Here is a 12,838-nt window from a genome sequence, read left to right on the forward strand (position 1 = left end):
CCTTGTAAATGGAAACAACATGTTGCCATGCTTCCTTGGCCACAGTGAAGGGTCAGAGGTGCACAATATCTTCGGGTGGGATTGCTTCTTGGAGAATGAAGACATCGGACTCGTTGAATTGATGATCCGCGGCTTCTCTAGGAGTGAAGTTGCTTGGGTCGTACGGGTAGAAACCTTGCTCAATAATTCTCCAAAGATTAGTAGTACTATGATTTAAATGACTTTTAAAGCGATAGACCCAAGAGGCAAAATCCTCATTTTTTCACAAGCTTAGGAGGAGGACCAACATGATTCATGTGCGTGGAGGGAACCGATCCTCCATAAGTAAGAGGAGGTTCAACATGGGCAAAGATGCCATTCCCACTTCTACCACTAGTCAAAAGAACTTTATCACTAGTAGCTTCCTCCTTGTCGGAGTTAGCATCCGTCACCTTGTTAGTGGGATCGACCACTTCCAACGGTGCGGTGGATAATTTAAGACCATCAAGAAAATTCTTAAGCATGCCTTTGACCTCGGCCGTCATGGAGGTTTTCAATGTGTCCAAGGCCACATTGAACTCCTCACAAGATACTGAGGATCCCCCTTCGGCCGCAGACAAAGTGGGACTCGCACCGGGGTGCTCCTCCACCTCGTTTGTGGTGTCAACCATACTCTTCGGATGACAAAGTCCTTAATAAAGAGACGAGGCTCTGATACCAATTGAAAGGATCGATATGGTTGACTAGAGGGGGGAGTGAATAGGCAACTAACAATTTTTATCTTTTCTTAACCAAATTAAACTTAGCAACAAAATATGTTGTCTAGATGTGCTACTAGGTGAGCAACCTATATGATGCAACCACAACAAGCACACAAGCAAGTAAGGGATACAACACAACAAAAGCTTGCACAAGTAAAGGTAAGAGATAACCAAGAGTGGAACCAGTGGAGACGAGGATGTGTTATCGAAGTTCCTTCCCTTTGAGAGGAAGTACGTCTCCGTTGGAGCGGTGTGGAGGCACAATGCTCCCCAAGAAGCCACTAGGGACACCGTATTCTCCTCACGCCCTCACACAATGCGAGAAGCCGTGATTCCACTATTGGTGCCCTTGAAGGTGGCGACCGAACCTTTACAAACAAGGTTGGGGCTCTCTCCACAACCGAATTGGAGGCTCCCAACGAAACCACGAAGCTTCACCACAATGGAATATGGCGCAAGGGATTAGTGGGGGGAATCAAATTTCTCTTGGTGGAAGTGTAGATCGGGGCCTTCTCAACCAATCCCTAGAAAATCAACAAGTTTGATTGGCTAGGGAGAGAGATCGGGCAAGAATGAGCTTTTGAAAGGCAATGGAGCCTGGGGGGAAGAGGTCAACCCTAGGAAGAAAAAGAGCCCCCTTTATATAGGGGAACCAAAATCCAACCGTTTTCTACCCAGGCCCGCAGCTAAGCGGTACTACCGCTCCTAGGAGCGGTACTACCACTTAGGCGTTACTACTCCGCACAAGCCTAAAAATACACAGAGTGTATCTACGGTAGTGCCGCCGGAGCGGTACTACCGCTGACCCCGGCGGTACTACCGCCTAGGGTTTTAGTCCTGGGGAGGCAGCGGTAGTAGAGGGTGCCTGGCAGTACTGTGCGAAGCGGTACTACCGTCCTAGTGCTGCTCTACTACCGCTTGGAGCAAAGTGGGAACAAAACCTTGCACAGAGGAAACCCCGCAAGAGGTAGTGGAGACGGTAGTACGGGCTGTAGTACCGCCGGAGCGGTACTACCGCACTACTACCGCCCTACTACCATGAGTTGCATACCGACAACAGAACGTTGCACGCTCGGGGACACCCTAAGCGGTAGCGCCATGGAAGTACCCAGCGGTACTACCGCATAAGCGGTACTACCGTGGGCACTAGCAGTACTACCGCTGGCGAGATGCTGAAAACACCACAGAAAACAAGGAAAAGCTCCAGAGGAGGGAAAGAAAGTTGTGGGTGCATATGGGGTTGTGTACGTGTTGATTCCACCCATAGCTTTCCCAAGCGGACCCCCTCTTAATAGTACGGCTTTCCTACGACTCAATCCACCAAAAAGAAACGTAGAGAACCGCCGTCTTTGATAGGCTCCGAGGGGCTTCGAATCGTCTAGTGCCTAGTCATGAGATATCTAAAATGCTCAATGCACACGATTAGTCTGCAAATGCATTGTCATCAGTCACCAAAACCACTTAGGGAGAAATATGCCCTTACACTCCGGTTGCCGTACGTGGTGCTGATCCGGTCTTGGCCTGAGACGAGATACGCGCGACTCCTATTGGGGTGCCGGCACATCGGGAGGTCTTGTTGGTTTAGTTGTACCTTTGACTTGTGGCTTGTCCACCAAGATTCCTTATTGTAAGCATCGTGTTATCATGGTGTGGGGATGTTCCATCGGATGCGCGTGGTAATTTATAATGGACTACCTGAAGCACCCCTGCAGGGTTAAATCTTTTCGAAAGCCGTGCCCGCGGTTATGAGGCGACTTGAAAATTTATAATATCCGGTTGTAGATAACTTGACACTAAACTTCAAATAAGATACACCAACCATGTACGTAACTGTGACCATCTATTTTCAAGGGAATTCGGGAAGAGAACACAGTGGGGTTATGTTTGACTCGTAAGTAGTTAAGGATCACTCCTTGATCATTCTGTTCACGTCCGTTTTGCATAGTTTACTCTTCTTATTCTTGTACTCGTAAGTTAGCCACCGTGCAATGCTTAGTGCTTGCTGCAACCTCACCACTTAACCATTACATACCCATTAAGCTTTGCTAGTCTTGATACCCATAGTGATGAGATTGCTGAGTCCCCGTGGCTCACAAATTACTACAACAACAGATGCAGGTACAGGTAAAGTGATGCTTTGATGTGAGAGCGATGCATGTTTGCTTCTGGAGTTCTTCTCCTGCTTCTTCCTCTTCGTCGATCATAGGATGGGTTCCGGGTCGGGGGCCGAGGATTAGCAGGGTGGATGTTGTTCTTCTGGCGAGTGTAAGCCTTTATCTGGTGTGCTCATCTATTCAGTACATGGTATGTTATAATGATATCCACCTTGCTATGTGCTCGAAATGCGATTCTGCCCCAATCATGAATTCATCACGTGATCGGGATATAACTGCATCTTGGGCGCTACATTGACGGAGCATGATACAACTGAACCAAGTGCCAACCAGTGGCTATTCACGATGATTGATTCATTATCACATGAGGCATTTGTTAAGCCTTCAGTCACCTTATGGGCCATATGGTTGGCACGGAGGAAAGTCATACACGAAGAGGTTTTTTAAAACCCTCCAGCCACTCATGAGTTCATTAAAAATATTCATATCATAATTGGAGATGACAATAGAGAAGGAGACAAGGGCGCCAACTGAGATGAGAAGAACAACGACGAGGCCTAGGGCACCCCTCCGGGGTTATGCAAAAATCCATGTGGATACAAGCGTGGCAAAGTCCGAGTTGAGAGAAGCAGCACCCGCAGTGTGTTGAGATGATGTTGGACGATATTTAGGCAGCACCTCTCTGGTTGTCCGGGGAATCATCGATGTAGCTATACTCGAGACAATGGCATGCAGAGAAGTTTTGACTCTTGCAGAAGACTTGATGATTCAAAATTTTATAATTGCCTCTGACTCAAAGCAGGTGGTGAACAACACTAAAAGAGAGACTAGCAACACTTATGGTTGTATCATTGGCAAGATTAAGCAGCCAGCTAGTTTAGTTAATTGTAAGTTTACTTTTGAAGGTCGGGCATCAAACACTGGTGCAGATAGGTTAGCTACCATTTTCAAACACTCTCGATGAGAGGCGACATCTATGGTTCATCCATTCTCATGATTTTTTATACCACTTCATGTGGACTATAATCAATAAAGCTTAGCTATACCAAAATAAATTATAAATGCGACTAATATTTTGGAATTTACAAATTCTTTTAGGTGTTCAACACACTCGGAACGGAGTACTAGTACTAGTGATCTTCTCTGCCATAAACCCCACCGCACGGAAGAGGGAAGCGCCCCCTCTCACCCAACCCCTCGAGGCCTCGACTCCTCTTCACGGTTGGGGTTTAACTCCTCCACTAATTCGTGACCCGTCCTTTCCCCTCCGATTCCATTCCCACCCCTCGGTCGCAAATTCACTCTTTTCCGCTCTCATCCATCGATCGATTCTGCCTGTGGAGGATTTGGGCGCGGCTGCCTGTGGCGGCGGTGAGGCGGCGGGGGTCGATCGAAGCCGAGACGAGTCGCAATGCCGACGGCGACGGCGACGCCGACGCCCAAGGCGGTGATCCACCAGCGGTACGGCGCCAAGGCCGTCTACAGGGTGGATGAGGTGCGGGAGGCCGTTGACGGCGTCTGCCCCGGCCTCGCGCTGCCGCAGAGCACCAGGTGCGTCTACCGCTGCCAGCTCGACATCCCCGGGGTGCTCAGCGTCTCCACCCCGGGGACCTTCGTCAGGAAGAAGGACGCTGAGCAGGCCGCCGCGCAGATCGCCATCGAAAAGGTAAACCGGTTAGGGCTGGTGGCGGCGTGGGATTCTGCTTCCTCCCTATGCATGTAGGTTGCCATGTTTTCTATCGCTGGGGCTTTAGGGTGTGTTTGTAACATTATTAAGCTGTGATTCTATACTGTATATATATAAACAATCTGTAGTGTATGATCCAGGTACTGCGTCTCTCCCTCCTGCAGTCTTACCTGAAAAGGGGGACAAGGACTAGTTGCAATTCTCTAGATTCAGTTGTTTCTTTCTGGCATGCAGTGCCCCATTATGTCTAGGCAGCAATGTTATCTTGTATCTTAGATACGAACATTTGTCTTCTGAGGTCAGTAACCCAGTTTGGAGAATCCATCCTTGGTGAATGAGTTGTGTACTGTAGCCCATCTTTCGTCGCCCTTTCTACTGACAATTCTCATAAACAATGATCAGGAACTTCAGTAACAAGGTGTGCAATTACCTAGTTCCTTTGTGCGATAGGTTAGGTAGCTAGCTATTTGGCATGTATAACATAGTTCCATGATGTGCAATGTTCTTCATGCTATGGACAAGTTATGATAACCATTTGTTTTTTCTATTGTAGCTTGGTATTCAGCCCACATCAAATATCCCTAATACACCCGAAGAAGCTTGGGAGGAACTTATTAGTCGGATATCTTACTTTTTTACAGATGAGGTCTGTATTTTTGCCTGATCTTGGTATTGTTTCTTCAAATTTAAGATTTAAGTTATGTACAAATGTAAGTTCATAGGAAGAAAAGGTACTCCCTCTGTAAAGAAATATAAGAGCGTTTAGATCACTGTAGTGATCTAAACGCTCTTATATTTCTTTACAGAGGGAGTAGATTGGTATTTTCATGGTGTTGCCCATTTCAGGGGAACTCTATGTTCTCCTCTCCTGGCACTGGGATCCTTGCATTTGATGGCTAGCTTGTTTTTGTAGTGCATAATTAATAACTATTGTTAATATTTTTATAAGAGTTTGATAATGAGGACCTTTATTGAAGCGATATATCTTGTTTATGGTTATCTGTCGTAAACGACAGACTGATAGAACATACTGCCAATTTTTTCTTTAGGCACTTTTGTGTTCATGTTTTTACACTCTGACAATTCTCTATCATGTCCGAGCACATGTTTCTATATGATTTGTCTAAATATAGGTCTTGAAGGCTCAATCATTTTCCCTATGAACTATCTATGCTAATTGAAGCACACATTTATTTGTCTTCGATATCCTTCTGAGTTCCGATTATTCAATACCTATTCTAACAAGGCTATACTTCTATGCTTCATTTCAGAACTTCCCCACATCATCTCATCCTCTTGTTGGGCACTTGAGTGTGACACTCAGAAGAACTGGGGACTTCCTTGGAAAGATACCTATTTCAGCTATTATTGCTTGTGATGTTAAGGTCCATACGTTGTGTAAAATTATTGACCCTAAGGCAGAATTTGATCCTCTCTTGGTTCTTTCGATGATCTATAATGCTGCCAAACAATCTCCTGGTGTATCTGTTAGTAACAGAAACTTCTGGATTCAGAGTCAAAGGCCCTATTCCCCTGAGGCTGTTGATTTGGCACTTCAGTGCTGGTCTGGTATTTCAGATCCCATAAGAGTAGAAGCAGTTCTTATTCCTTGTGCGATGGAGGATGGACCTAAGATGGTAAGCCTTAATATATCAGAGAATGAACATTACATGGGTGATATAGCATTGAAGCTCTCTGCAACTGACCCATCTCATGTCCTTGTCTCAAGGTCAGTACAGAGTCAGTGATTGGTGAAGTCTTGACTTCTTAACCTTCACAGCAAATTGGTTGTGCTGACAGTTTAAAGCATTTTTCTTACTGCAGAACAGTTGACAAAGCATCTTCTGAGATGAGGTTTTATTTCCCAGCTCCGGATGTACAATTTGTTTCTGATTTATCAAAACAATTGGTGGATGATCGTGAAAATCGCAATATGAACTGCATAATAAATAAGCGAGCTTCCTACATTTCTGGCCAAACAATTTATGGAGATGCAGTTTTGGCAAATGTGGGATACACAAGGAGAGATACAGAACTTCAAACTGATCATGTCAATCTATGTACCTATTACAGGTACAAGCTTGTTGACGGTTTCACTTGTATGCTATATGTTTGCAGCAAGACTGCAATCTGTTGTGAACAAGTGATACACCAGCTAACAATCTATAGGGAATCGTAATCTAGCTGTAGATGCTGGTCATTCATCAGTTTCTCTCCATTGTGTTCTACTTATCTTCATTTTTGAGACTGCTTTTCTCTATCTTTTAGGAATTACCCTTTCTCGCCCTATTTTATATTTTGTTTATGTAACATGCTTTTGGATCCTCAGGATTCTTCTGAGAAAATTACCTGATGGAATTTACAAGATCTCCAAGGACTCAATTCTTGTGGCAGAGCTTCCGTGTGTTTATGCTCGTACCAGTTGGAAAGGCCCCTCTCCACGAGATCTCCTTTGTTCTTTCTGTCGCCTCCAGAGGCTATCAGAACCCTATTTTGCTGCCAATAGGGTAAGTGCATCCTGTAATGTCCTAGGATCAGCTGTGGGCTCTGAAGAGATGGGGTCAGCAAAAGCAACCGCAGGAAATCAGTGCGCAAATGATGGAAGGATTGCCAAGGAAAACCCAGACATGTTCAAGTGCTCTGTCAAAATATATTCAAAGAAGAGGGACCTTTTACTAGAGTATTCTACAGATTATAGCTGGAGCAAGGAAACTGATGCTATTCAGAATTCTGCGTTGAAGGTCTTGATTTGGTTCAATCGTTATTTTAAGCAGCTGAACACGCCTGTGGAGAAGCTATATCTTCCTAAGAGCACTGATGGCTTCACGATATATCCGAATATATTTTTACAAGAATTTGCAATGTGCTTATCTGTCTATGGCAAGACAAGTGGTGGTGATTCAAGAACATGCAGCGCAGTTGGATATTTCTCTATGGATACATCATATCAGCAGCTTGAAAGCAGTGCATTTTTAACAGACATTGATGGTCAAGATTCTGGTGTTTTTCCATCCCATGGATCGTTGGCTTGCATAAGCTACAGTGTTCACCTGTTTATGAAGGACAGCAGAAAGAGATATCTCCTAGAAGTCAATAATGAGTTTGAGTTTGAGATAGGGGCTGGAGCTGTTAGGAATCAGCTTGAATCATGTGCAACCCAACTCTCAGTTAATCAAAGTGCATGCTTTGTAGATCAACTGTCTGATAGGGATTTGAGCCTGGCTGCAGCTTGTGAGTTGTCGTTGGACCTTTCCAAGATATGTAGAGGTGAGCTACCTATATCAATAGCTCAATCTGACAGTTATCTACGATTGTTGGAATCGGGCTTCAACATCCTTTCTACATTTTGAACATCTTTGCAGACAGCTGCGTCTTGGAGTTCTCCGTAAAGGTGTTGCAAGTAACTGAACCTTTAGAAGATAGAATGGAGAAGGCCTTGTTCAATCCCCCTTTATCTAAACAGAGGGTTGAATTTGCTGTTCGGCACATCAACCAGCTGCATGCTACAACATTGGTGAATGTTACTTTCATCCTAGTTCCTTATTTACAAGTATTGGCTTGTCACTGTTAAAGCTGAATTTTTCAGGTTGATTTTGGTTGTGGATCTGGTAGCCTTCTTGACTCACTGTTAGAGCATCCAACAACCCTTGAAAAAATTGTTGGTGTTGATATTTCTCGAAAGGGTCTTACGAGAGCGGCAAAGGTTCAAAGTCATGTTCTAATAATTGTTTACTCTTTGAACCATTTTTTTCCTTTTCAATGATTTATATTTGGATTTGTTTCACCTCTATCTGACATTGCAGAGCCTTCATCAGAAGCTTAGCAAGAAACTCTTGTTACAAACTAGTGTTCCAACAGCTGTGCTCTATCATGGATCAGTAACAGATTTTGATTCTCGCTTATACGGGTTTGATATTGGCACCTGTCTTGAGGTAGCTGAGTACTCCTTTTGAACTGTTTGTATCTTCTATCTTCTTGTTTGGTTTTGTTATATAAAATGTTATGCTTGGTTTTGTTCTAGAATTGATCTGGGCATATGGGTTGTTAGTTCCTGATGTGGATTTGATGTAAAATTACTGTAGGAGTGAACGCGGGAGTTAGTTCCTTTATGTGTAAGACAACATACCTGAAAGACGTTTGTAATCAGTACCCATGCTACATAAAATGTACCCGGAAATGCTTCTACATATCTTGTATGTTGGTTTTGTTTAGGGACTTTTTTAGACTAACCGAAGTAAACTGCAGGTGATTGAGCATGTGGAGGAGGACCAAGCAAGTTTATTTGGCAACGTTGTATTGAGTTCATTCTGTCCGGCGGTGCTCATTGTTTCCACACCCAACTACGAATACAATCCTATCCTCCAGAGGTCAGCTTTGCCAAACAAGGAAGAGGAGCAGGAACAAGACGCTGGACCTTGCAAGTTCCGCAACCATGACCACAAGTTCGAATGGACGAGGTCCCAGTTCCAGCGCTGGGCTACTCGCCTCGCTGCAAGCCACAACTACAGTGTGGAGTTCAGTGGCGTTGGCGGCTCGAGCGACGAACCTGGCTATGCTTCCCAGATTGCTGTTTTCAGAAGAATGGCGAGAAATCAAGGTGAATCTTCCCTGAACGAGGATGATTCGCACCAACCTTATGAAGTTCTCTGGGAATGGCCTAACGCATCTATACCGTCTCACTGAGTTTGGGCGGTGGTAATATTACCTGACTCACCGTCCTTACTAACTTGTCAGTTCGATACTCCACAGAGTGTGTTGCTGGATATCTACCGCGTTGAACTAAATAGTTGCAGTAGCTGCTCCGAACCATCCCTTGCGATGGCTCTAATCCCTGTAGAAAACTGAATATTCTGTACTGGGCAAAATGACTATTGGACTTTTTTTTTTCGCAGCGTGCTTTTGCATGATGAAGAAAGAGTAGACATGGTGCCTCGAGCAAACGGAGGACGCTTGGCGTCGGTTGATCGATCGGTCTCCCCAGCCGTCAATGGCAGCTGCGTGTATGCTCAGGATCGTAGGTCCCGCTCGTCTCTCGCCACACACCATGCTGCGAAAAAAATTTAATCCTCCAGCTGTTATGTCGCCTGTCGCAGCACACGATAACTGGTACATCAGAGGTGCGTCCTTCCCGGTCCTCTCATACTAGGGAAAGGTCCTCTCAATGCTCTAACGCCCACACCGGATATAGACCGTGAGACGTTCTGAACCTAGCTCCATCCGCAGTCGCAACATCGGCTTGCCGTTCTTAGCAGAGCTCCGCGCTTGCTTCTTTGGCACGATAACTGGTACACCAGATGTGCGTCCTTCCCGGTCCTCTCGTACTAGCGAAAGGTTCTCTCAATGCTCTAACACCCACATCGGATATGGACCGAACTGTCTCACGATGTTCTGAACCTAGCTCCATCCGCAGTCGCAACATCGGCTTGCCGCTCTCAGCAGAGCTCCGCGCTTGCTTCTTTGGCATTTTCGACGGTGCTCCTCCGTCAATTGTTACGTTGCCCATGATTTGTCATCGCAACAGCACCACTCGTGGTCGCAACACCGTGGCTTGTCGCTCAGTAACGCGAACACATAAATCCCACCGATACGAGTATCGGCATAGGGCGATACGTATATGTAAATTCGCCATTTTGAAAAAGTGTCAATACGGGGATACGTTTTACTATTTTTTAATTCAATCAACATGTTGAACATGCACTCTTTGCATATATGTATATAGGTCTTCTCGCAAAAAAAAAACGTATATAGGTTTGGGTTTTATATATTGCACCTGTCATGTCTCTCTCCCCTCGGTAACTTGTTGTATTTTGGGAGACAAGACACTAGACGCACCCCCTTGTATCTATATATGTGCCTAGTGCACGATCAATGGAAATTATCGATGCACACAATCCCTCTCCTCCTAACTTACAAAACATAAAGTATAGAGTTGAATTCAGAATATCAATTCTCACCTTTGTACATGCGTGGATTCCATGGCTCCCTGCCTCCTTCAGCAAATCAGTAGAATCTCTAGATTAACTACTCAAAGCAACATGATCACATTAGTTACATTTCCATTTAGTGTTCTCCCCTCCAGGTGATTTCTCTATAACACATGTGACGTGAAGCATCCTACGGCCATCCCCATCGACATGTCATCGTCATCCGAGGCACGAGTGGACCGATGACAAGAGCTCGTGCAAGAGCAATCGAATCCAAGGTTAACTCGCTCCTCTCTGGACCTTCACTTTCCGCATGTGAGACATGGCTACTACCTCAAATGTATGTGCTATGCATGATCAGGAACCAAGAGAAAAACCATGGAACAACTAGGAGCATTGGACAAGAAGGCGGAACACGAGGAGCAAGAGAAGTGTCAGCGTGCTACAGGCACCGGGCGTCCGACACGATGTAGACCCGCGAGCCAGAAGAACCACAGCCGTGGCACACTACAGCGCCCAGACGACCGGCGAACACCGGCCTCCGACACTCGTCAGCCACCGGATATTCGGACAGGCACCGGACGACCGACCCTGTCCGAATATCCGGTGCCACATGTCTAGCGAAGAAACGTCAGAAATCTGACGACTTCCAGACGTCCGGACACCCGCGAGCCACCGGACGACCGGAACCCACCAGACGTCCGGTACCTGCTTGCGCGCAGAGACTCGGGCCGAGGCCCATGTACCCCTCTCTCCCACCAGACTAATATACTCTTCTCCCACCTCGAGTTAGGGTTAGCAAAGTTTAGAGCTCATTTAAGATAGAGCTTTGCTCATCCACTTACCACTCCCATGGAGTTCAAGACCTCAATGTGAGAAGATACCCCAAGTAGATTCAAGGCCCCTTTCATGGGAAGATCCTTCTAGAATTCAAGACCTCTCTCCTTCAAGGATTGGGATGAACTAGCTACCCTTTGTACCCTCTTGTGTTGACTTTGAATCTTTGTATCTCCTTATGTGTATGTGGATTTAGCGTATGTGTGATTGGATCTTGTCTATTTGAGAGTTCTTCTTGTGTTTTTTTATGAACACAAAGGAAGACTGCAAGACGAGCACCACCAAGAAGAAGCTTTCGGCGCCAACACCAAGGCGAATGACTACAAGCGAGGGCGATGAGGGAGTCCTGGACTAAGGGGTCCTTGGGCGTCCGGCCTGTTATCCATGGGACGGACTGATGGGCTGTGAAGACATGAAGGCCGAAGACTCTACCCGTGTCCGGATTGAACTCTCCTTGGCGTGGAAGGCAAGCTTGGCGATCAACTATGAAGATTCCTTCCTATGTAACCGACTCTATGTAACCCTAGATTCCCCCGGTGTCTATATAAACCTGAGGGTGTAGTCCGGAAAGGATATACTCATTACCATAGTCATACAGGCTAGACTTCTAGGGTTTAGCCATCATGATCTCGTGGTAGATCAACTCTTGTAATACTCATATTCATCAAGATCAATCAAGCAGGAAGTAGGGTATTACCTCCATAGAGAGGGCCCGAACCTGGGTAAACATCGTGTCCCCCGTCTCCTGTAACCATCGATCCTAGACGCACAGTTCGGGACCCCCTACCTGAGATCCGCCGGTTTTGACACCGACATTGGTGCTTTCATTGAGAGTTCCACTGTGCCGTCGACGAAAGGTTCGATGGCCCCTTCAATCGTCGATAGTGACGCCGTCCAAGGAGAAACCTTCCTTCCCGGACAGATCTTCGTGTTCGGCGGCTTCGTACTGCGGGCCAACTCGCTTGGCCATCTGGAGCAGATCGATAGCTACGCCCCTGGCCACCAGGTCAAATTCGGAAGCTTGAACTACGTCGCGGACGTCCGCGGAGACCTGATCTTCGACGGATCCGAGACCGCGACGATCGCTCCCCCTCGCTCCGATGAACATGACTTAAATCTGTCATCGGATCACATCCAGGAGATGGTTCCTGTTGCTGCAACGGCCTTAGAACCGGAGCAGATCGTGCCATCCGAGGCCACAGAGTCCGAAGCGTTGAAGCCGCACACAGACTCGACACCCTGCAATACTTGCGTCAACGGAATTCCGGACTCGTCTCCGGCTATAAGTTTCGGACCATGTACGCCTGCGGACACCGAGCTGGAGCGGTTATCGATTTTCGAATTCAGCGCCGTAGACATCTTCCAGCACTCACCTTTGGGTGATGTGCTAAACTCTTTAAAGAATTTGTCCTTGGAGAAGGACTCACAGCCGAACTATGTTCGGTTCGAGCTAGAGGCTGATGATGGGGAATTTTGCTTCCCACCCGCCACCCACTTCATAGCCACTGTCGATGACTTAACCGACGTGCTTGATTA

At 46.3% G+C, this 12,838-nt stretch overlaps 1 protein-coding gene across 1 annotated transcript; it reads left to right on the forward strand.

Moving 5' to 3' along the window:
- The first annotated feature begins 4,002 nt into the window (after positions 1–4,002).
- On the forward strand, positions 4,003–9,428 carry LOC123052816 (small RNA 2'-O-methyltransferase). The gene is made up of 9 exons (XM_044476160.1): positions 4,003–4,520; positions 5,095–5,187; positions 5,813–6,270; positions 6,366–6,614; positions 6,871–7,808; positions 7,904–8,055; positions 8,128–8,244; positions 8,345–8,473; positions 8,787–9,428. The coding sequence occupies exons 1-9, from the start codon at positions 4,266–4,268 to the stop codon at positions 9,222–9,224; spliced, it is 2,829 nt and encodes a 942-aa protein (XP_044332095.1). The 5' UTR covers positions 4,003–4,265; the 3' UTR covers positions 9,225–9,428.
- The last annotated feature ends 3,410 nt before the right edge of the window (positions 9,429–12,838 follow it).

The sequence above is a fragment of the Triticum aestivum genome, chromosome 2D (assembly GCF_018294505.1).
Source record: "Triticum aestivum cultivar Chinese Spring chromosome 2D, IWGSC CS RefSeq v2.1, whole genome shotgun sequence".
NCBI classification, from domain to species: Eukaryota; Viridiplantae; Streptophyta; class Magnoliopsida; order Poales; family Poaceae; genus Triticum; species Triticum aestivum.